Below are 25,374 nucleotides of genomic sequence, written 5' to 3' on the forward strand. Positions count from 1 at the left end.
TATATGTATATATAACTGTGTAGATGAGTTATATAGATAGTCTTAAGTAGATAGTATATATACTTATACATAGGTATCACTATATATGTAGGTTAACTATATGTATATAAATGGTGACATATAACACATCTATATAGTTACATATATTTAACTATATATATATAATGCAGGGTAAATGCACAGTATTAGCTATGTTTGTTAACTTTTTCTTTTACTATACTTTCAGTGTTCAAATAGTAACGTGCTTGAGGTTATTGTTTACCGGGTTGTGATTCCATGACAGGTGCTCTTGTCTTTCCATATCATCTCCATTTTACCTCCAGCAGCACCCTATGTTTTGGAATGTGCCAGTTCTAAATCTTTACAGAGAGCCCTACTCTTTCATTCTATCTACACCTTTATGTTGCCTTCCACATCGAAGGATAGTTGATCTTTGCACAAGGAGCATGATCCTTCTATTCAGAGAAAACTGGTTCAAAGTCTACCAACACTTCCTTGGTGCTACCCAGAACTTAGCAGATTTGGCAAGTAGCACTTCTTTGTTTGAAGTTATAATCATGTTTTCCATCTATGGAAGATGGATTTTTGCCCTCTACTTTTGCATATAGTGCTTAGAAAAGCCAATTGTTTCTGTTCTCTTCTATCTTTACTGGAATTGAATCCATATTTAGAAACAGGCAGTTTGCTGTTCAGGTGGGAACATGTTTTCTTTAGATGTACAGCTGGCAAGTTGCCCATATGGTGAATAGATGATACCAACTGAATTTTCCCCTGAGCTTTGGAATTGAGAGAATTGCATCCTGTAGGATTGGGAAGTCTTTTGTAACCAGTTTATATTAGCTTATCTTTTCCTGAAACTTTATAATATGGTCAAAAGCTTTTCCAGCCAGTTATCTTAAAGTTCCACTACAACTATTTCTTTCTCTCTCTCTCTTCCCCCTCTTTTCCCCTCCCCCCTCTCTTGTATAAAAAAATGTTTGGTTAATTATAAAAACTTATTCCAAAGGAAGTTGATGGTTTGTTTGTTTGTTTCAAAGATATAGGGGCAGTAGTTACACAGTGAGGTTTTAAATTGAAACATCTTTATCTACTAGTTATGTAACTTGTAATTACTTAAGCACTTTGAACATCACGTTTATATTTGCTAAAATAAGAATATTTTATAGAATTATTGTAACATTAAATAAACTACACAGAAATTTAATGCAGTGACAAGTACTTCTGTAAACTTGTGTATTATGATTTTATTTTTTAATAATTACTTTTATTATGGATACCTGATGGTCTGTGTTGAAGCAGTCTGAGAGCTAAGGTCTTGTTGTGCAGCCCAGGTTGTCCTTCAGCTCACTGATCCCTTGCTTTAATCTGTCCAATTCTGGGATGATAGGCGTGCTCCTCCACACCTGGCTACAGCGTGATGCTGACTATAAAGATAACATGACACTTTCAAGTGTTCCTCAATGGACCATTCTTCCCAAAGAAGTCTTTTTCCAAGGATGAAAACCCAAGAAAACTAGCACAACTTACTATATCATTCCTTACCTTTCTAATTTATGTTTATTCTAGCCTCTTTTTGATATAGAAGCTCAGTAGATTGTTATTTTTCTCATAGATTTAAGAAGCCTTTGTCCATTTAGGTTAGGGTTTAAGCATTGATAGGAAATTAAGTTGCTTTCCCGTAATGGGGATTTGGCTGTTTACCATCTCCCACCCTCCCAGGGTTGAGTTTTGTTTTGGTTCTTTTCAGGGACTAAATAGCTCTATCTAGCAGGGTCTTCCTGCCTTTGGCAGTGGAACAGTACAAAGGCTACATTGAGCATAGCTCTGGGGAAACCCTTTTTCCTTCCCTGGCCTCTAAATGCTGTTCTGTCTCTGAAAAGCCCTGACATCAGCTCTTGGAAAAATTCAAATACTTGTGTTAGAACAGGGACGAAACACTTGCCTGGGCAGAGACTAATAGTTGAATGAACTCTTAAGTTCTAAGTTTACTAAACACTTCCCAATTATGTTACACTTTTTGAAGAATTAAACATTTAAGTGTAGACATTTCATAAAGAAGGGTAGAAAGGACAACTTAACAGCTGCTCCTTTTTATTGCTTCTCTCTCAACTTACTCTTTTTCCTAAATAAAATCTGTCCTCAAGATGATGGAGAATTCTTGCTTGAAAGGCAATGGAGAGAAAAAAAAAACCACATAATTTTTTGTAGTGTTTTCCACGTAGATGCTTCTTAAGTATTTGATGATGTTTGGGATAAAATATACTGTTACTCTCAGCATAGACTAAACTTGATTTTTTTAGTCAAGAAAGAAGTGGAGGGTCTGGGAATGTGGCTTAGTGGTAGAGTGCTTACCTAGCATGCATGAAACCCTGGGTTCAATTCCTCAGTACCACATACACAGAAAAAGCTGGAAGTGGTGCTGTGACTCAAGTGGTAGAGCACTAGTCTTGAGCAAAAGAAGCTCAGGGACAGTGCCCAGGCCCTGACTTTAAGCCCCAGGACTGGCAGGAGGAGGAAAAAAAAAGTAGAGTTGGAAGATTTGTGGAGTAGGAAGATTTATGCATTCCTTAGAACAGTCTGTTGGGCTAGGAAGGTGGCTCAGTGGTAGAGTGCTTGCCTTGCATGCTTGAGGCCCTGGGTTTGATTTCTCAGCACCACATAAGCAGAAAAAGCCAGAAGTGGTGCTGTGGCTCAAATGGTAGAGTGCTAGCCTTGAGCTGAAGAGCTGAGGAACAACGCCTAGGCCCAGAGTTCAAGCCCATGACGGACCGAAAAACAAAAACAAAAAAAAAACCAGTCTGTTAAAACATCCAGTTGGACGGGCACTGGTGGCTCGCGCTATGTCATCCTAGCTACAAAGCTGAGATCTAAGAACTACAGATCAAAGCCAGCTCAGGCAGGAAAGTCTGTGAGACTCTTATCGCCAGTTAACCACCAGAAAATCAGAAGTGGCTTGAATGGTATAGCTCTAGCCTTGAGCTGAAGTGCTGAGGGACAGCGCCTAGGTCCAGAGTTCAAGACCCACAACTGACAAATACAAACAAACAAACCCCCAAGCCAGAAAACACTCTAGTGGTTTTCTGTTATATTATGAATAAAATCTAATCTCACTACCATGACTCACATTCTTGTATATTGGTCTTGTCTCTGGTAGTACTCACCTCAGTATTACTGTCCTTCTGTAGACCCCAGCCCTAGTGGACTTTATATTCCTCAGATGCACTAAGCTGCTCATCCCTGTGACTGTGCACCAGCTCTTTGTGCTATTAACTAGCTTACGGTTTGAACATGGAACAAATAGTATATTACTATATATGAGTCCATGTGGGTATAAATGATTCTGCAGATACCTAGGTATCTTTATCCATCACCTTTTCCAGGAGGTAAAACTTGATCCTTGCAACTCCTGAGGTGGGTTGGGATTTTAGTAGCTTGCTTCTAAAGAAGGAAGGATGGCAAGGGAAGAGCTACAGTAGGCTGATAGGGAGAAGATGGGCAGTGCCTCCCTAGCACCATGTCCATGGTTGTGTGACATAACTTGGTACTACCTGTACCCCGACAGACGATGAGGCAGGCACTGCAGCTCTATAAAGGCCTAAATAGGCCCCCACATTCACGAACACCTGGTTTTCTACAGAAGTGAAGAGGCAAGTCAGTATTGACACCAATGGTTCTTGAACAGTAAGGTATGCAAACAGGCAAAATTCATACTAACACCTGATACAGAAAATATTATAAAGTATTTTTGCACCTAAAATAAAATAGAAAGCTACTAAACGTTTAGAAGAAAATGCCGGGGAGGGGGGCAGTTTTATGACCTTGAGCTAGGCAAAGATTCCTTCCATCTGACACCAGAAGCACGTGCGAAGGCTCAGTTTCCAAATAAAGCCAGACTTGTAAGGACCAGGGCCAGCATTCATTTGAAGGGCACTCAGCTGAGCAATGGATGTCACAGTTCTGTGCTGTTTCCATGTTTAGTGCAGGTATACGCTGTATGCGCTTTTTTTTTTTTTTTTTTGCCAGTTGTGGGGCTTGAACTCTGGGCTTGGGCGCTGTCCCTGCACTCTTCAGCTCAAGGAAAGTGCTCTACTGCTTGAGCCACAGTGCCACTTTTCTAGTGGTTTATTGGAGATAAGAGTCTCATGGGCTTTCCTGCCCGGGCTGGCTTTGAACCGTGATCCTCAGTTCTCAGCCTCCTCAGTAGGTAAGATTACAGGTGTGAGCCACCAGTGCCCAGCTCTGTATGCACATTTTAATGTTTCTTTATACACCATGTAAGAAATGTACCTTCTACATCTGTGTTTACTGTTTTCTAGTGGATTGATATGTGATTAATAAACAAATCCATCTGGAAATATTGCAGGTTTGTTGGAGCTTTGGCATATATTCAATTGGGAGGGCGGGTATTTGCTAAGCATCTCATAGTTAACCATAAAAGAGAAGTGAGGTCTTTTCCTTCAGATCTGTTTCTGTAACATACCTCAGTAAGGAAAACACCTCAACCCAGTGGTACCCAAAGCAAAACTGCTCTCTGGGGGCTTCATTAGTGCCCTAAGGGCTGCATTAGAGTCCAGGAAGGCATGCAGTAACAAGAAAAACAAACAAGGTACTGTAATAGAGGAAAGAGGCAATAAATGGTTTTAAAACACTTTAAAAGCCTTGAGGGTTTAGGCCTGAGACTGGGGTGGGGCTAGACCTACAAAACTGGCTTCTGATTTTTTTTTTTTTTCTGGTGGGGAGGAAGGAGCTTATGATCTTATTTATTTTACTCTGTTTTTTTGGACCAGGTCTCATCTTGTATCCCAGGGTAGCCTTGAACTCTTGAACTGTCTGGCTCAGCTTCTGGAGGACTGAGATTGCTGGCATTCGTTCAGCTATCTGCTGTTAATATGGATCCATTTTTGTTTGTTAGCTTTTAGTTTTAACAGAAACAGTCTTTTACCTACTTAGTGGTGTACTTGGTCACTTGGGCATCAAAGTCTTATTACCCTGGCCCTTTGCTTACAGGATATGTTGTCAAAGCAGTTCTGAAGCACCTGCTGCTGCCTCTTCTCATAGAGGTTGGGTAGAAGTTATGGAATGGAGCTGAGGATCAGTGTCACCTCTCTTTGCCTAATACCCACACAGGCTCCTCTTATCTCTAGTCCAAATACTCCTGTGGATTCCTTCCTATGAATGAGTTCATCCCAAGAAAGAAATTGAAATTGAGTGTAGGATTGAGTTACAAGGATATTTGTTACAACATTATGCTGAAAAACTGGAACCAGTCTAAATGTTTACAAAAGGACATTGATTAATTAAGTAGCCATATCATGGGACACTTTGCAGTTCTAAAGAATTATTTAATTGGGCTCAGTTACCACCACACACACACACACACAAAACCACAAGTATTATTATTATTATTTTAGTACAAACATCTCTGCAGCAGCACACTGTGGGCCACTGCTGAGGGCAGAGGTGCTTTATTGGAGAAGGGATGTAGGCAGGGAATGAGGAAGCTTCCCCCTTCGAAGAAGATGGGCACAGTTATGGCTACCCCGACAGTGGGATAAGCAGGGTTTCTGGCCAGACTATAGTCTGGTCCAATGGGAAGATACTAGTCAGTCACAAAGTCATGGGAGTGCCACAGAAGCCTGGGTGTAGGTCCAGGAACCATACTGGCACGAAAACCACAATTATTTAAGGGATGTAATTGGATGGCAGACAGCTTGCCTACTCTGTAAGGCCCTGGGTTCCAGCCTTACCACTGAAAAGGAAAAGAAAAGGGGTAAACCTGTTTAGAGCTTTGTTTTACAAATGTCTGTTTCATTTGGAAGTTAAGTTTATAAAATAAGTACAAGCCAACCAGCTCTGACATATGGGGAGCCAACAGCCCCATTTGCCATCTTTGCTCTATGAAAACTTAAAAAAAATTGGCTTATACCAGTTATGATCTATGAAGAATTTTTAAGAGCAGCTAGGATTTTATGGACCAAAGTTTAAAATTAATACTATATAATGAAATATTTAATGATATGAAATATGTTGATGTCTTATTTATTAAAAGACAGGGTCTCTCCATATTTCCCAGGCTAGTCTCAAACTCTTGGGCTCAAGTGTTCCTGAACTTTAGTTTACAATTAGCTGGAACTACAGTGGTGTACTACCAGACCTAGCTTGATGTTTTACTACATTAAAGTTACCAAGTAATATATCCAGTATACTTTAATTTTTGTTAAAGAAGAAACTTTATATAGTTCTTTATATATATATATACACACATACACACACATGTCTATGGCTATGTATAGCTCTATGTAAAGTCTATCTGTCTGGTATATAGAAATTTATATTTAAAGTTAGTGAATGCATGCAGAAAATAGTGGTTATTGAGGTTACAGATGATTTTTGTTTTCTGTTGTTAATTTCAAGAAATTTTATGTTTTGGAAAAATAACAGTTTTAGGAGGTCCCTTGGGAGAAAGTTTTTTTTTTTTTTTTGGAGCTGTTATGAAAGTAGTATTAGGAAATTAGTGGTAACACTGGTAACTTACTTAGCGTTGACACTCTTATGTGTTAGAATAGAATATTCAGATAAGCCACATTTTAGCAGAAGAGAGCTGAGGGTCCACCCTGAGTAAGAAGGCTATGCCCTTAGTTTTTAACCACCATATAAACATTGGAGGATGTAAAACAAGATTAATATTTAAATTCCTATCAAGCAGAAAGTCCCTATTTTTGAAATCATGAGATCATTTGGTTGAGCTCAATGTAGTTGTTTGTATTTGTTTAATGATTAATATCTCTTCTGTAAGTCTGGATTTGATCATTTAAATGGTATTTTGAGAGATGATATACCTGCTTAAGTATTTTGAAGGGTTTTTTCCTGACAGGTGTTTTTACCCAGGTGTTTGAAATGAATGCTACATATGTATGAGATAATACTGCTTGATACTCAATGATCTCAAAAAAATTTAGAGCCAGATGCTGGTGGCTCATGCCTGTAATCCTAGCTACTCAGGAGGCTGAGATCTAAGGATCGAGGCTCAAAGCCAGCCCTGGCAGGAAAGTCCGTGAGACTCTGATCTCCAATAAATCACTAGAAAACCGGAAGTGATGCTGTGGCTCAAGTGGTAGATCGCTCACCTTGAGCTGAAGAGCTGAGGGGTAGCACCCAGGCCCAGTGTTCAAGCCCCATGACAAAAAAAAAAAAAATTAGAAACTTTGTTGAAAATACTCACAAAGTAGTAATTTTCCAGATTGTTAACTTACTGTTATATTAGTTGTGAACTACTTTTCCCATTTCAGTAAAAAACCCAATATCCAGTCTTTTAATATCTCTGGAAGGTCAAATGATGAACATTGCAATTAAGAAATAATTTACTCTTAGGATTGTCAGAAAGTATGTGCAGGATGTAAGAGTGCCTTACTAAGGATTTGTATGCCTAAAGTCCTCAGTAAAAGGCATGACTTATAAACCATAGTTAAGTAGTTAAACTGAGCTCCATGGTGCATAACCATCAGCCTAGTTCTAGGGAGGCTGAGGCAAGAGGATCAGGAGTTAAAGGCCAGCCTGGGCTGCACAGTGAGAGCCTGTCTCAAACCAACCAGCCAGCCAGCCAACAAACAAAAAGTTAATTTGAGACCTTACATCCCAGTGAGTCACTGTGGATTTGCACTGGATGTGAACCTCTTGATTCCTGTCATTCTCTGTCTGATACTGCAAGGGCCTGAACTTGAAAATTATAGACATGTTGAAAAATTCTCCTTGAGTTATTATGTCAGCTGCGGCTTTAACTTCAGAGTCCTTTGGATACAACTGATATTTTATTGCTCTGGATCTATATGCTAATAAAAACAGGCACAGGAAGGCTATTGTATTGTGGTCAGTGTTACAGATGGGAATTTCTTCTTTGTTGTGTGAGCTCCAGATTTCTAGTTCTTTTGATAACTAAGGGAGACCAGCTATGTCCCACACAGGTAGAAAAGGGGTTTATGATGCTTTGTGGGTGCTGGTGGTGGTGGGGATGTGGTTGGCCACTTACTGCTTTTTGTCCGATATATCTTGCCATTCATAAATCTCTCAGTAGAAGAGAGAGCACTATGTGCTATACTTTTATGTATGGCAGACAAATACTCAGCTATTCTGTGTTGTGAAAAAAATAAACTAGAGCATGGTTCAGATTCATATCAGTTTCAATGTTATACCATAAGCTATTTATTTTGTAGGTATAGATAAATGAAAATCTAGCCGATAGAATTCTTGGTCATCCATTCCTGATATTTTAAAGGAGAATTAGTGAACTTGATTTAACTACTTAGTGGTGAGTGTGCTCAGCCTAACTTCACAAGGTTTAAAAAAAACCCAAAACCCCATTGTCAGGAAAAACTTTCTTTACCCTGTAGCCTTTAGGAAGTTTTTTCATTTGAGTATTGATGCTAATTTTATTTTATTTTATTTTATTTTTTTTGGGTCCGGTCATGGGGCCTGAACTCTGGGCCTGGGTGCTGTCCCTCAGCTCTTCAGCTCAAGGCTAGTGCTCTACTACTTAAGCCACAGTGCCACTTGCGGCTTTTTTCTTTTTGCTTATGTGGTGCTGGGGAATCGAACCTAGGGCCTCAGTTGATGCTAATTTTATACACTATAACTTGAGTTAAATCTGTGGTTTTACCTCTGGCTTTGAACTCTGCATTTCTAGGCATTTTATTGAGCCAAGCAGCTATTTGAGTATTGTTAGTGTTTAACTTTATTCTTTTCTGTTTAATTTGAATGCATGTCACTAATGTTCAGATTTACTTTTGTTCTTCCTAATAGCTAATAATTAAGTGGTACTTAATAATAATTAAGGGTAGACTTGCTAGGTGCTGCTTCTCATTTCCTAATTTAATCCTCAAGATTTGTGAGGTAAATACCACTGTTATCTTTGCTTTACAGATGATGGTGGAAAAGTTAAGCAACTTGGTTAAGTTCAAGCTCCTATTATGTTGTGATATAGGTTATAAACTCAGTTATATATTTTTTTCTGAGGAATTCTCTGTGCTCTAGGCTTGGAATTACATAAATTCACACTAACTGTACCAGCAGCATATAACACCTATTCCCTACCCACCCTGTCTTTTTCTGATTCCTGCACTCCCATTATCGTGTCCTGAGATTTGAACCTTAGACTATCCTATTGCCTAATTTGCAGGTAGAACTCTCCTCGCTGGCATGGATGACAGTGAGATGAGGCTGTATTTCATTTAAATTTACATTTAAATTCACTAGCTAACATTGTTTGGCTACAAATGATCTTTTTTTGTTTGGTTTGGTTTGGTTTGGTTCAGATTTTGAGACAGGGTCTTCCTGTGTAGCCTCCCGCTGTCTTAGAATTCCCTGTCTTCCTGTTTTAGTTTCCCAAGTACTGGGATTAGTACCATCACACCCTGCTTTGTCTACTAATAAACTTGACCACTATCCAAGGCTGATAAAATTTCCTTAGCCTCTTCCCTTTCATTTCGGTCATCCCTCATTAAGACTAACCATCTGGGACTGGAGGCCTGGCTCAAGCAGAGACATGCTCTGTCACAGCTGGTGGGACGGCCATGTTGTCAAAAGCTGAGTGGGAGCGAGAGGCCACAAGTTCAAGCCTCAGTACTGGATACACAGAAAAAGAGGAAAGGGAGAGGAGGAGAGAGAGAGTGATAAAAGGGAGAGAGAAGAAAGGAAGGAAGGAGGGAAGAAAAGAATAACCATTTAGAGTCTTAAATTCCTTTTTAAAAAAATTTTATTTTGGTTTTTGTCACAAGTCTTGAGCTTTAGGCCTGGGAGTTGAGCTCTTTTGCTCAAGGCAAGCACTCTATCACTTTGAACCACTGCGCCACAGGTTTTCTGATGGCTAATTGGAGATAAGGGGCTCACAGTCTTTCCTGGACTAGCTGGCTTTGAACCATGATCCTCAGATCTCAGTCTCCTGAGTAGTTAGGCTTACAGGCGTGAGCCACTGGCCCCTGGCTTTAGAGTCCCAAATTTCATGTCATGACCATCCACTGCGGTAGCAGTGAAACCCTTGGTCAGGAAAGGGGAGGATGGGAATTAACGCTGGCGTGTGGAATTTTCATTTCCTCTCGCATGGCCTCAGAACAGTTTTTATTGCATTTATTGTTACAATACTGAATATGATTTCTAGTAAAATGATTTAATACAGGCAAATAGGTGATGATAAAAAATGTGGCAATCTTAAAAGAATATCCCAATAATAAAGTCAAAGTGAAACCTGGCTACAGTGCAAGTTTTACTCTAGTATTCACTATTTATTAAATTAGGGCTCTTTAGCCACTAAAGCACATTTTTCTCTATACCATAATAACAGTTTGTTGAGATGGCCTCTATGTACTATGTAGTAAAGTCCACAGACATTTGCATTAGAGCTAAAACTTAACAAGCAAAAGGTTGAATGTAATGAACAAATATATTCTGAATAATTTTTGGGTGAGTTTCTGATTATAAAATTTTGCTCTTTACAGCTATCAAGAGTAAGAGCATCTAATCACCTTGATCACAGTGACTCAAACTCCTGATAACCTTTTCCATATTTTTCACTGTGTTTCTTCAATATCTAGAAAAATACAATCATATATACATATACACAAACATGTTCAGTGTTGGCTAAATGTCCAAGTCATCACATATTTTCAAAAGCCAGACAACTCCATTAGGTACCTCTGGTATTCTATCGGTATTCAAATACAACTGTTCTACACAAATGGATAACCAGCTGTTTCCTGATTCGATGGCAGGGGACAGGTCTTGAAAGCATTGAAAGCCTGGGCTTGGGTCATCAGCCCAGGCTGTTAAGCAGGGCACTTTTTAGCCTTCAGACCTGCCTTTCTGTGGCATTTGGTAGTGTATTTATTATCCTTTCTCCCTTGGCCCTTTGTCTTTTCTGACTCATCTTCTTAATCCTCTTCCTTAGCTTCTGCTTCCATTCTTAATCATACCGATGCTTGTTTTTTCCCCCCTGCAATTTGCCCTTTGCAATTTACTTCATAATTTGCTATTTTAAATTTCTGTGGTCAGATTTGATGTCTCAAATCTTCAACTTTTGTTGGAGGTTCTGGCCTCCTGTTTCCAGCTCTTGAATTACACTCCTGTTTCATTATTCTGCAGCTAGTTGACACTTTTATTAAACTGTGGGATTGTTTTGGTGACTTTCTTAGTCAAAGTAGAGGAACTTGGAAGAAAGAGACACCAAGGTTTTTTATTTTGTTACATATAGGCAAATATTACGAGCATGTTTGTTTTCTTAGATCCTTTTTTTTGTAGATACAATAAAATGGAATTCAGTGATTGGAGAAAAATACTGTGATTTAATCTTTCAAAATTTAAGTGCTTCATCTGTACTTTATGAAATAGTAACTAGATTATGATTTTTCTGTGATGGTCCTTGTTCTTTACCTTCTCATTCCATTTTTGACTTCGTATTTTCCTTCCTTTTCCCTTCCTTTGTGAGAGAAAATAGCTCAGGAAACTGGTTTACAATCAGTAATCTGGGAACTGCCAGGACTCTTTGCCAGAATCCCTTTGGATATTACAGATCTTGACGCAAATAGCATTGTTCGGGGGCAGGGGCTTTTATAATGCGAGGGGTCGGAGTAACTAAGGATGATAAAAACTCAGTCTGGATTCCTTTGCTAACCATTTATAATCCTCTGTATACTAAAAGACATACTGGAGCTGGAGGTGTGGCTCAGCAGTAGAGTGCCTGCTGAGGGCTCTCTAGAGCTCTAAGTTCAAACCCTATATGGGGATGTAAGTGGGAGAGGACGGATTCTCATTCCCTTTCACACCCACCCAACATGGATGGACAGACTACACAGGAACGCTCATGTGAAGATTTGGATGTCTTTTGTATCCAGATGCTCTTTAGGGCAGTGTTCTTCTGTCTCAGAAGCACTCTGCCATGTTACTGTTAACTTGCTTGTGTGTTAATGTACCATCACATATGAAGAGTCCTTTAGATTCTTTGCCTTTTTCTCTCGATCAGTTTGATTTAAATAAGAGTTAAAAGGAGGAGGTGGAGGCATGGCTCCAGTGGTAGAGCACCAGCAGTGAGTCAGAAAAGCCAAGCAAGAGATCTCAAGGCTCTGAGTTCAAGCCCCAGTATCAGGAGAAAAAAAAAGTTTTATAAGAAATTGTTTGCTAAACTTTTAGGTTTGCTTTTGAAGCCTCCATGCTAAATGGGATACAACCATTCAAGTATCATTGTTTTAGGCATATTTCTTACTACCTGTGTTACTGTCTTCTTGTAAAACCATGTGAAATTGCTGTAACCTGCTGAAACCACTAAAAAACAGAATTTACTAAAACACAAACACATGTGCTTTTATAGATGTGTTTGGTAAAGTACTATTCTCAGATGAAATAATCTTTACATAAAATACTATAGACTGAAATAATTTAAGAAAGACAAATCAAAAGAAGATTGGAAGAGCACCCTCTCCACCTGTTTCGGTATAGCATCAGGGTTTATCCAGAAGCCTCTGTAATGTTTCTTCAGAAGAAAGACAACCAGTAGGAAATAAATGCTTTTCCTTCTTTCAGCTAACAGAACCCTAGAACAAAAGAAAGCAGAAAAGAAAGTACTGTTTGTTTTCTACTTTTGGAATGCATTTTTAATAGCTGATCGTACTCCAAAAGTATTTTTAAAAAATTTATGTTATTGAAGCTAAACATAAATAACCAAGGGAGAGATTGGATGAGATAAAGAAACTAAAAATGGTGTCTGCCTTCTTCTTCTACCTGTCTGTTAAATCTTGCCTTAGGAAAGTTAGCATATGATTTATATTCCTTACTCTGGTGTAGTATGGCTAATAAACTTAATACAAGAAGCTTATAAGTGAAATAACTACAAATACTTTTTTTCTTTGTTCCAGGTTTCCCCTCAAAAAACCTATAAGGTAAGTAGTTCAGTTGACCTGCATTTTAAAGTGTAGGCTAAATTTTAATTAGATGCATTCCTTCATAATTATGAGAATTTTTGTGGTTCTTTGAGAGTATGGATTTAAGTAGTACAAAATTTCATAATGCTTCACAAACTTAAAATATAACAGGTGTTGCATATTTTTTCTGGAGTGCAGTATTGTTTTGATAATATTTTCAGTTTTTTAAACATAAGCATTTGAAAAGTTTATTTGTTATCACAGTTTATTGACATTGATACTGTGAAGAGATTTATTTAATTTTAAGAGCTGTTTCCTGATCATTGGGGATGTTACTTGGGAAGGTGAGAATAGGTTGCTACTTTTCAATGTGTTTTATCACTTTAGTGACTGTAACTCCCTTTAATGAACTTAGGCACTGGTTATATCCTATGTTTTGTTGTGGGGTTTGAACTCAGGGCCTGGGTACTGTCCCTGAGCCTGTTTGTGTTCAAGGATAACACTCTACCACTTGAGCCACAGTGCCACTTCTGGTTTTTGAGTGGTTAATTGGAGATAAGAGTCTCATGGAGACTTTTCTGCCAGGGGTGGATATGAACAGTGATCCTTACTATCTCAGCTTCCTATACAGCTAGAATTATAGGTGTGAGCCATCGGCGCCTCACTACATCCTAATTATTATTATTATTATTTTTTTTTTGTCGGTCGTGGGGCTTGAACTCTGGGCCTGGGCACTGTCCCCGAACTCTTCAGCTCAAGGCCAGCACTCTACCACTTGAGCTACAGCGCCACTTCCGGGTTTCTAGTGGTTTACTGGAGATAATAGTCTCATGGAGTTTCCTGCCCGGGCTGGCTTTGAACTGAGATCCTCAGATCTCAGCCTCCTGAGTAGCTAGGATTACAGGCGTGAGCCACCGGCGCCCGGCTTACATCCTAATTATTTTAAGACAAAACAAAACCCAGAATGTTCAAATTTGCTAGTGCTCATATCAGTGTTGATTTCTCAAGAAGAAATACTCCTGTCCAGTACTTGTGATGTACCATCTCCTCTCTTTCATCTTAATCATTAATACTGTTTAAAATGTTGACAGTATGTCATTCCTAATTATATTATTTTTATCATTTTTAATGATATCACTAACATTTCATTTAATCAATAGTTCTCTATCATAGTTAGGGTCTTGTTTTGCCAAGCCGTTATCTGATCAATGAATGGCTAGGTCACAGAAAAACATCCCATTGTGAGGGCCTCTTGAGCCGTTAAGGTGATTGGCTGAGACTTATGTGGCTAGAGCATAGAGGTGGGGCTAAAGTAAGTCTGGCTTCAGCTAAATGTGCTCTGTCAACTCTTCTGCATGCTGTACTCATTCAGTGATTCTGAGCTTGGCCATCACATATTTTAGGCACTGTTTTGTTTTTTTTTAAAGAAAGGATCATGATGACATGTAAAAAGTATTATACACTATAAACAGCCCTTTCTAAGAATAAAATGTACTTTAATAATGAGTAGATATGTATTAATGAGTAGATATGTATTATAGCATAGATTGAATTTTAAAAAACTTTTTGAAAAACATAGAGAAGCTTATGTTGCTTTCTTTTTGTAGAACACATTTTTTTAATTTTTAAATTGAATATTATTCTAATGCTTTTCTTATAGTAAATATTTGGTTGCTTTGATTTAATTTAGGCATGGAAGTATTTTGAACCGAGAGTCACCAACAGATAAGAAGCAGAAAGTTGAACGCAGTACATCACATGATTTTGACCCTACAGGTAAAATACACTGTATTAATTCTTCCAAAAAATATTGAGAATCATGAGGGTCAGAATGATAGAGCCTAAGCATCCTGAGGTACCATGAGTGGTGGTTTTTCTTGTTGTCATTAGTGCTCTTCCAGCCCCCACCCCCACCCCCAGTCATATAGCGTCCCCTTGGCATTTATCAGGGATTACACACGTTTTAACTTTCATATTTTGGACTTCCAGATAGATGCATCCTTGTATATTTAAGAATAATGATAATGATAGAAACAGCTACATCATACTTGGATTTGGGTCACATCAAGGATTTACTGTTAAGATGGGTCATGGTAAGAGTACTTGTCATCAAATCAAGGTTGGAACAACCACTGCTTCTGCATTATTTCAGAATTCAGTTGTTGTGACAACAGCTTCAAAAATGAATGATTTTTCTCATTTTTAATAAGCAAATGAATAGAAATCCCCTTTTCTTTTTCTTTTTTTTGGGTCCGGTCATGGGGCCTGAACTCTGGGCCTGAGCGCTGTCCCTCAGCTCTTCAGCTCAAGGCTAGCGCTCTACCACTTGAGCCACAGTGCCACTTCCGGCTTTTTTCTTTTTGCTTATGTGGTACTGAGGAACCGAACCCAGGGCCTCTGGCATACAAGCCATGTGCTCTACCACTGAGCCACCTTCCCAACCCCAAATCCCCTTTTCTTGAATTAAAAGTTTTTCTGAACTCAGATCTGTCTTAACCTTTGTAGTGTTGTTTTTTTTCCCCAATAGATAGGTATTTTTTCAGATATAGAGAATTTCTCTTGTGGAATTTAGGCTTTTTCTTTTTTCTTCTCCTTGTAAACTTAACAGTTAACTTTAAAAAATTGCTTAAGTTTCTTTTGTTATTTGAAATTGATACATGTTCTTTGAACATGTATTATTTAGCTGAGTTGTATATTCCCATTACAAAAGATAAAGTAAATGCTGCAATCCCAGATACATAAATGTAACATCTTTTAAGATATTTGTACTTAGCAATATAATTTCCCATAATTAATGGAGTAATATGTTTTTTGTATATAGTTACAGTGTTTCATACTTTTAGTTCAAACTGGTCCTGAAATTTGAACAAAAATAAAAGTATCTGTGAAGGGACAACTAAGAAGCAAACAGCTAATAGTTAAGCTACATCTTGGCCAATGGGGGAAAGGAAATTCTAGCATCAGTTTAGGAGGCTTTGGTCACTTACAGATCTCCAGGAAGAGGGGATTCTCTATTTCTGACACATAGTTTTGAAGTCATGGGGTTCATGGGTTTCATTTATGTGATTAGCTATTGTCTTGATAATAAAGGTCACAGGTTTCTGCCCTGTATTCATGAAAATGTTTTAGTTTTGTTAGATTTATTTTGTATTGTTCATGTATGATGGTCCAGGTCCAACGACAGATTTAACAAAGAGGTATGATCCTTCATTAATATAACTTTTGGTGCTTTTTTTCATCTCTGCAATTGCCAGGTGATTATACATTTTGTAGATTATTCATGTGTTGTTTTGTATGACTGTATTTTTATTGCACTGTCTTTTCTTCGATAAATCTTTAAAAGATGTCATTACCTGTGCTGTTCATGACTATTCTAAATGCTTTCACCTGTGATGTCCATACCTCATGTTTGCACGATTTAACTTGATCATGATTCATTCTTTTTACCCCCATGAATTTTCCCCCCTTACATTGGTTTCCATATTTTCTATATCTCTCCTTTTCTCCCGCTCCTGTGCAGATAGCTCCTCCAAGAAGACAAAGTCTAGTTCAGAGGAGAGTAGATCGGAGATATATGGTAAGCTCATGTAGCTAATTCAGCCTTGTACCTCTGGAGCTTGCTTCATGCTGTTTCATTTTGTTGTGGATAACTCCAGCCTTTCTGTGTCTGCTCTGCATGGCATGATCTACTGCAGGGAAACAAGCCTGGGGTTGAATGTGGCTGTGACCTGGAAGCTTCAGATCAGTACAAACTAACATTGTAGATTGAGATAGGCTTCATCACGCATCTTCTCTTTCTTCTTGGTTCTGGAAAGACATCATATTGTCTCTATTATGTTAGAGTTGGATTCCTCCAAATAACATGGATGGGACGTGAGTTCTTGGTATCTTCCCATGCCTCATTACAGATTTTGGATCACGTAGAATTTAAGCAGTGCAGTGTTTTCCTCCTAAGTATAGTGCTGACATAATTTAAATGTGTTAGCTGTCTTTTGGAACTTTATGTTTGTTTTTCATTGCATTATCACATGAATGAATCATTCTTGTAGAATGTATCCGCAATAGTAAAAAATGTAAATACTTCATTTTCTTGTTTGAAGAATTTGTGCCTTTCAGAAGGTTCCCTGAAGCTTATTTTGAATGAGGAAATTTCATACCAGTGCAGTGCCTTTGAAAACTAATCTTAGCCAGGCACCATGGCTCATGCCTGTAACCCTAGCTACTCAGGAGGCTGAGATCTGAGGATCACGGTTCAAAGCCAACCTGGGCAGGAAAGTCTGTGAAACTCTTATCTCCAATTAACCACCAGAAAAACTGAAATGGCGCTGGGCTCAAAGAAGTTGAGCCCTTTCCTTCAGCAAAAGAGCTTACAGACAGAGTTCAAGCCCCATGACTGACAAAACAACAAACAAACAAGCAAAAAAACCCAAAACAAAAAATCTTCACAAAGAGCAAGGTTAACCTGAATGGGGAACTTTGGAACACATGATGGAAATGCTAATATTTCCAGACTCATTCCTTTCTCCCCCAAATACAATAGATCCTGTTTATGGAGTTCGAGTAGATTTTCTCTTTGTCTTTGCAGTTCACTTGCCCCTGTCCCTTCTTTTGACATAGTTTGAGAAAAGTGAATGAAGAGGCATTACCTGGAATCAAGAGTTTGAAAATGGGCTGAGAAGGTGGCTCAGTGGTAGAGCGCTTGCCTTGCATGCATGAGGCCCTGAGTTCGATTCCTCAGCACCACATAAGCAGGAAAAAAAAAGCGGGAAGTGGCAATGTGGCTCACAAGTGATAGAGCACTAGCCTTGAGCTGAAGAGCTGAGGGACAGCGCCCAGGCCAGAGTTCAGGCCCCACGACCGGACCCTTCCCCTCCCCCCCCAAAAAAAAGAGTTTGAAAATAATCTTTAAAGATTATTTAGGAAGATTAAGGTATAACTTACACTATAACTAAAGTTATATCATTTTAGGAAGATTCCAACTTTGTCCTCAAAACTAAAACATTAAAAAAATCTAATACAGCCAAAAAATGGATGTTTACCCAGTGCAGTTATTTCCTAGTGTGACTTCTATGAGGAGAAAGTACATAGAAATGCCCTCTGCCCCTGAATGTATTTGACAACTTAACCTCTGGCACCTGAGCCCACAGTATCAGATACTCTTTAGTATTATAAAGCCCACTGTTTGGTCCCAGACCAGTCAGTGCTTCTATGTTAGATACATAACATTTTTAACTTGACCTTTTTTTAAATTGTGTAGTTCAACGGGACATCTATACTAGGTCTTGCAGCAGGTCAATTTATGCCTTTTCTTCCCTCCAAAGTATTTTGACTCCTAATTAGTGAGAAATAACTCCCTAATCCTTCAGACTCCTGTCTTTCTATTATGTGTATGTAGAGCTTCCTATACTTCATTCTCTTTGGGGACTGGAACGTTGTCCTTCAAGCTCCATTCTTTCCAGTATCCTTTGTGATGCTGTATTTACCTCCTTCACCATTTTCCTAGATCTGTGGTATGTGTGCAAAAGCTTGTTTGCCTTGGATGAAGATTAGCAGTTTAGGAATCTATGACAAGAAATATTATACTAATATTTTTCTTCCCAGTGGTAGCAATTTTACACTCGTCCAGACATGCTATTAGCTTAGAAGTAATAGAAACATTTTAAGTGGTAATTGGAAGGAAGGTGTGGCTTCTCTGTGTTTGTTCCTTGAGAACCTTTGAAACACTGTGTTTTGGAAGGAACAGAACCACAAGTACTCAAAAAGCACTCATCTGAGGGGTGAGTTGATCAGACAGAGTCAGCATGTGTGTAGTAATCTCTGACATTATAAAATCATAAATAGGCTTCTTTAGTCTGTGTGGTTAGCATGGGTGAAAAAGACACTACAGAGAAAAGCAAACTTTGGAAATATATGGATATGACTGAGTGTAGTCATAGCAGTTGGCGACATTATGTTTCAGTGTAGGATCTTGTTATAAGCCCACCTCAAGCTTTAGCAATTAGACATTGTCTTCGTCCTCGTCCTCATCCTCGCCCTCCTCCTCCTCCTCTTCCTTTTTCTTCTTTCTTTAGTCAGTTGTGGGACTTGAACTCTGGGCCTGGGTGCTGTCCCTCAGCTCTTCAGCTCTTCAGCTCAAGGCAAGTGCTCTACCGCTTGAGCCACAGTGCCACTTCTGGTTTTCAAGTGGTTTATTGGAGATAAGAGTCTCATGGACTTTCCTGCCCAGGCTGGCTTTGAACCGCAATCCTCAGATCTCAGCCTCCTGAGTGGCTAGGATTATAGGCGTGAACCACTGGTGCCCGGCTTACAGATTCTTTAGTTGGGTGCTTAACATAGACATCACTCATACATAATATTAGACTTTCGTAACCATTTTTAGAGTTACTTTTGAGATATTTACTTTGTTCATTAAAAGGAAACCAAATGTTTATTCTAGATCAACTTGTTAAGTTTTTCTATAGTTCAGCCAGTATTTATTCAGTTTCCCTGTATTTTTCTCTGTATCTTTTGCAGTCTGTTAGACAGGGGTGAATTCATTTTCTGATCTGCAATTTTAATGGTATTTGATTTCCTGTTTTATATATATATATATTTTACTCAGTGGAGAACTTTTCTAGGTTACTGTAGGAGATAAAAAATTCACAAAAGGCATTTTGAATTTGACTATAGGATTTTTCTAACTTCTGTCATGATGTTCTTAAAGAGATTTTCATGAATATTATTTTCTTTTATGCCATACTAGCAGAATGCACATGTTCTGTTATTACATGGGTACATGTATATTTCTAATCAAAGAATATTTTAAAAGTTTTCTCTATACATATTTTCCCAGGAATAAAAGGCCTGAAGCCTAACTGTGCTTTTTCCTGTAGCCACTAAAAATTATCTCCCTCAGCCTACTTTACTCATTCCATATTAAATAGATTTTTGTTCTTCCATTAGAAGAATGACATCCTCAGACCATACTCTTCATTTGCATCACAAAGGACATTTTGCTCTTAAATAAACTGATTATTGTAACTAGGTGTAGTAATGTGGGATCATCATAAGCATCCTGAGGAGGAAACAGTCTTCCTTTCAGTATTTTAAACACAACTGTATTCTCCGCCCACCAGATGGGGAATTCCGTTCCTTTTCCCATGTCGAGTTCAAAGGCCTGTATTCCTTTTTGTGATTATGGAAGTTTAAAAATCAAGACAAGCATTTCTTCTGCTAGGAAATAAAGTCCCCTAGTATTATTTCCATCATGACCTCTTTGGACACACTCCTGTGGGCTCTTCTAAAAATAGTGCTGTGAAAACTCACAGTTACTTTTTGAGATAAAGAAGATCATACCAGGGCCTTCTGGTAATTAATTCCCAAGGTGAACACCTTGAACTTGATATTTGGTCCCACTGAGACTATTTTGTGGACAAATAATCCATATTTTACTGAACTGTCTTAGCACGATTGGGCTGTCATAACAAAACCTAAAAGGCCATAGTCCATATGCTGTAAATAACAAAAATTAATTGTCCCAAGTGGTTTTCAGTCAGATGGAAGTCTGCTACATGATGCCACTGTATCTGTTTTCTCAGTCTGTGCTCCTGTGGCTTTTCTGTAGAGAAGAGACTCTACTCTGTTCTAATCCTATCAAACCCTTATCACCTCATAAAGGCTCTCCCCCAGATACCATCACATCTCCCGGTGAGGTATCAATGTTTGGATTGTGAGGGACATACACATTTAGTCTGTAACCGAAGTAGACTGTTAGTACAGGTTGAGTGTATCTTTCTGAAATGCTTCAGACAAATCCAGATGTGATTTTGATTTTGGAATTTTTTTGTATTTAGAAACATTAGCATGTACATTAGGAGTTACAGGGATGGTATCCAAGTCTAAACATGAAATTCTGTGTTTTGTGTATATCTCCTACAAGTACTGTAAAGGTAGTGTTACATAATATTTGTAATACTTTTCATATTTTGACTGACCTATCTTGGAGGTTAGGTGTGGAATTTTCCTCCTGTGACCATTATGTTACTAGTCAAGAAGTTTCAGATTTAGGGCATTGTTTTGAGCTGCAGATTTTTATGTTAGAGACGATCAGCCTGTACGTGGAATATTCATGTTTGAGTACTTCAGTGGTGTATTTGTATCTCTGTTATTAAGTCTGTGTGTGTGCTGGTCTTGGGTCTTGAACTAAAGGTGTTGTCTCTTAGATGCCACAGCACCACTTCCGGCTTTTTTCTTTTTGCTTATATGGTGCTGAGGAATCGAACCCAGGGCCTCATGCATGCAAGGCAAGCGCTCTACTACTGAGCCACCTTCCCAGCCCCCTGGGTCAGAATTTTTAAAATAAGGAATTTAATAAAGAATTTGATTCTTTCATGCTACAATGTTCCTATTCACCTAGTCTTACTTGCTTAAAGTCATCTTTTACATTCCCCTGTCCCTTATCAGCTATACACTCTTACAGTGTTCTTCAGCTTTAACTCTGCCCCAGTTTCCCATTATATCACTAGACTATTTTGATTTTTATTTATTTTTTGCCAGTCCTGGGGCTTGAACTCAGGGCCTGGGCACTGTCTCTGAGCTTCTTTTGCTTAAGGCTCTACCACTTTGAGCTACAGTGCCACTTCTGGCTTTTTCTGTATATGTGGCACTGAGGCATAGCTTGCATGCTAGGCAGGCACCCTACCACTAAGCCACATTCCCATACCAAGACTATTTTTAATAGAGTCATAGCTTTCTTAGACTTCCTCCTCCTCTCTATTCTTCTATAACCTGCCATCACCTGTCAGATTAATTTTAGTTAAATAAAGATTTGGGTATTTACTTGTTGGGAAAGTACAAATGATTACTAAACTATATCTAATTTGTTCCTAATTTGTTACTCTGCCTTAATCCACTAATGTTCACCTAAAGGTACCAGACTCCTTTGCACGTTTCCATTTCCCAAATATGTCTTAGTATTCTTTGCTTAATCAGTGTAAGTCCTCTGTCTTGAATGGTTTCTTTTTTCCTGAAGCTTAAAATCCTACCCAACACAGACACTTGAGGAATACCCTTCAAGAGATCTGTTCTTCACAATTAATGAAGATAGAGTGCATTCTTGAAAAGTGTATATTGTATTCTTACCAGAAGAATAGGAAGTAGTACATTTGTTAATTAGCTAGGAATTTCAACTCCTCTCTCTCTCTCTCTCTCTCTCTCTCTCTCTCTCTCTCTCTCTATATATATATATATATATATATATATATATATATTTGCATGTATGGCTGGACAATATGATATTCCATAGCATGTATACTTTGTGGCAGTTTTATCTGACAAATTTAAAAAGTATTGCTCCTTCCTGGTTTTGCCCAGCTGCCTCTCTTGTTTCTGAACATTGCTGTCCTCCTTTGGAGGTAGTTAATTGCTTCTGTACTCGTCTTTGCAAATCCCATAATGCCTGACTTGGAGTCATTTCTTAAGTGAGTTTTGAATGAATGATTGCTGAGATTGAGATGAACTATTTTAGTAGACAATTGATGGAATAAAGTCTTGACTCATCTTAATTGGCTCTTCCCTTTTGGAAAACTTAAAGTAGAAGAAAATGTAACTTAAAAAAGAGATTTATTTCTGTTAGTGATCTAAACAAAGAAATCAGAATGCTGGGGACTTGAGGCTCCTCTTGCTGGCAGCATTATGCATTTAGACAGCAGAAGCTTCTTAACAGAGGATTGTCTATCTGAAGGTTTACTCATAAAACACGCATGTCTGGCAGCAGTTTGCAGATGAGCTGTTTTGATTGGGTTGCACATGGTTTTTCTCCACACCCTTTCCTGAAGCTAATTCTTAGGAGGTGAGGCTTAGAGAAGCTTGGTCATGTAATAAAATAAAAGGTGAAGAAAGACTAATGTATGTTCTCCAAAAGCAACGTAATATGAAGGGTTGCCATATTGCCCATGTGTCTAGCACTCGGTTTTCATTAAATTACCATCTGGCACTGTAGATGTGACCTTTCTTCAGGAATATGTTTATAGTGAAACTTGAGAGTGCCTTCTCACATTTTTCAGAATATCTTTTATCCTTTCTTCTCCAAAGCATTACAAAGATACAGTGTATTCATTTTCAAAATAAAAACATTGGTAATTGTCTATGGTGTGAGAAGTAGACTTTATGTTCGTTTTACACGTCACATTATTGTAATGGAAAGCCATGTCTTTTTCTAATAAGAGAAATAAAATTTAGGAAAGCCTAGTATATATGTAAAGTTGATAGAACATTTTTACTTCTCCTGCTTCCAGGAGAAATGTCAAGATAGGAAATAAAAAAAAATGTCGTTGTGAATAGAGGAGTTAGTTTCAAGTAGATAGTCTGAAATCTTGCCAGGCAGATTGTTAATTAATGTTCTTACATAGTATTATCTACTGTGAATAATCTTCAGGGCTATGATTTTCTTCTCTTGTTAATTGAGGTTTTTGTTTATTTGTTTTTAGACAGGGTCTCACTATGTAGTCCAAGTAGGCCACGAATTTGCCATCTGATTCTTTAGCTGGGAGTGCTGGGATTATAGTCATGTACCACCATGCCTGGTTATATGATTTAATTTCTTATTAAAATGATTTATTCAGAATTTCCTTTATATAAAACAAACTCAGATTTATTTAATATTTATTGAATTCCTATTATATGTAGACGTCTATAAATAGTTCCTGTTACATGCTAAGGGATACGTAGATAACAGGACTGACACAAGCTGTTTTCTAGATGTTTATAGCTTGAGGCAAAAGAAAAAAGTATAATGCCTTTTGATAAGTGCATACATATATAGTTACTTATTATACTCCATATTCATATAATAGATAGCTGTGGGAAAGTCTTCATGTACCACCAAGAATGGTGAGAGTGGAACGTTATCACCAAGTTTCAAGGAAAGTTGAGCCTTAGAACTATCTTTTTTGTTAGATGTTCTGCCTGTCCCTATACAGAGTTCTGGGACACAGCTTATAGCCATCCAAGTGATTATGTGCTTGCTACTTTTTTTCAGAGACAGTCATATTCGTATGGTAATTACATTACACAGTCTTCTGACTGCTGGGATTATAGGTGCATACCACTATATCAGCCATATTGCCTCGCTTCTGACAAGCAGCCTTTGCACTGCAAGCACCTGAGAAGTGTGTTTTAGAAGACCAGTGTTTTAGTACAGTGGACTTCTTTCACTGATTTCAGTGAGCTGGGAAGCATAGATATATATTATGTGAACATCAATATATTTGGTATTATAATTACTTTGATTTTTATTTTAATACCATAGTGTCTGTTTTGAAATGTGAATGATTGTTAAGGAGATGGTGAAATATTGGTGTTTAGTAAGCATGGATTTATACAGACTCCTGTAAAATGTTGCTCTTACTCTATTTCAGGAGGCTCTAATTCTGGTTATTTACTAGAAATTTATCTAGAACACTTTTTTTCCACTAGATTTTTTTTTTGTATCCATACTCATTTATAGTCTTTCTCTGATTATCTGAAAGAAGCTACATGGAACAAGGTTGACTCTCCCTATCAAGGCCAGGCAGGCCTTGAACTTGTGAACCTCCTACCCCAGCCTCCAAATTCTGGGCTTATAGGTACATGCCATCCCTGACCTACAAAGGTTGAATTCTGATAGGTTATTTCTCTTCTACCCTCAATACCTTTTACTGTTTTGTGGAAGTGATATGAATACAAACTACTGCAGTGCTAGTAATCTCTAGAATTGAGATATAATAACTTTTAATGTTGGAACTAATTTGAGGTAAGATGTACATAAGATGCGCTCTTGCTAAGTGCACAGTTTGACGATTTCTGACAAACTAACACACTCATGTGACAATTGATGATACAGAACATTTCCACGACACAAAGTTCCATTTCCTTTCCCAGTCATTCCCTCTCCTTGCTCAGGTAATTACTGGTCTGCTTTTGGTTGCTATAGCTTGGACTCTTCCTGTGCTGCACTGGAATTATATAATGCACTCTCTTGTGTTTGGGTCCTTTTGCTTAGCATGATGTTTTTGAGATTCATCCTTGCATCTTGTTATATATTCACGGTACTTTTGTTCTTTTGCTGGATAGTAGTTTATGTTATGTATATAACAATTTGCTTATCCACTCATATGTTCATAGACATTTGAATTGTTTCTTATTCTTGGCTCTAATAAACAAATCTAGTTTGAACATTTTTGCAATAAACTTTATATAGACATGAGTTTTTATTTCTCCTGGAAATAAAATGACTGGATCATATGTAAATATATGCTTATCTCTATAAGAAATTTCCAAACTATTTTCTCAAGGCTTTGTAAATTCCTAGCAACATTATAAGAATTCCAGTTATTTCATAGCCTTGCCAACACTTGATATGCTCAGTCTTTTTATTTTTTAGCCATTCTGTTTAGTGCGTAGGTTTTACTGTGTTTTTAATGTACATTTTTGTCAATATTGCAGATATTAATTA

At 38.0% G+C, this 25,374-nt stretch overlaps 1 protein-coding gene across 1 annotated transcript in view; it reads left to right on the forward strand.

Annotated features, from left to right (window-relative positions):
* Nucleotides 1–25,374, forward strand: part of Arhgef12 (Rho guanine nucleotide exchange factor (GEF) 12) — a 115,466-nt gene that overhangs the window by 35,687 nt on the left and 54,405 nt on the right. The window contains exons 2-4 of the mRNA XM_013009508.1: nucleotides 12,897–12,920; nucleotides 14,593–14,678; nucleotides 16,423–16,479. Coding sequence (XP_012864962.1) covers nucleotides 12,897–12,920; nucleotides 14,593–14,678; nucleotides 16,423–16,479 — 167 coding nt within the window. The remainder of the gene's footprint in view (nucleotides 1–12,896; nucleotides 12,921–14,592; nucleotides 14,679–16,422; nucleotides 16,480–25,374) is intronic.

The sequence above is a fragment of the Dipodomys ordii genome, unplaced genomic scaffold, assembly GCF_000151885.1.
Source record: "Dipodomys ordii isolate 6190 unplaced genomic scaffold, Dord_2.0 Scaffold10, whole genome shotgun sequence".
NCBI classification, from domain to species: domain Eukaryota; kingdom Metazoa; phylum Chordata; class Mammalia; order Rodentia; family Heteromyidae; genus Dipodomys; species Dipodomys ordii.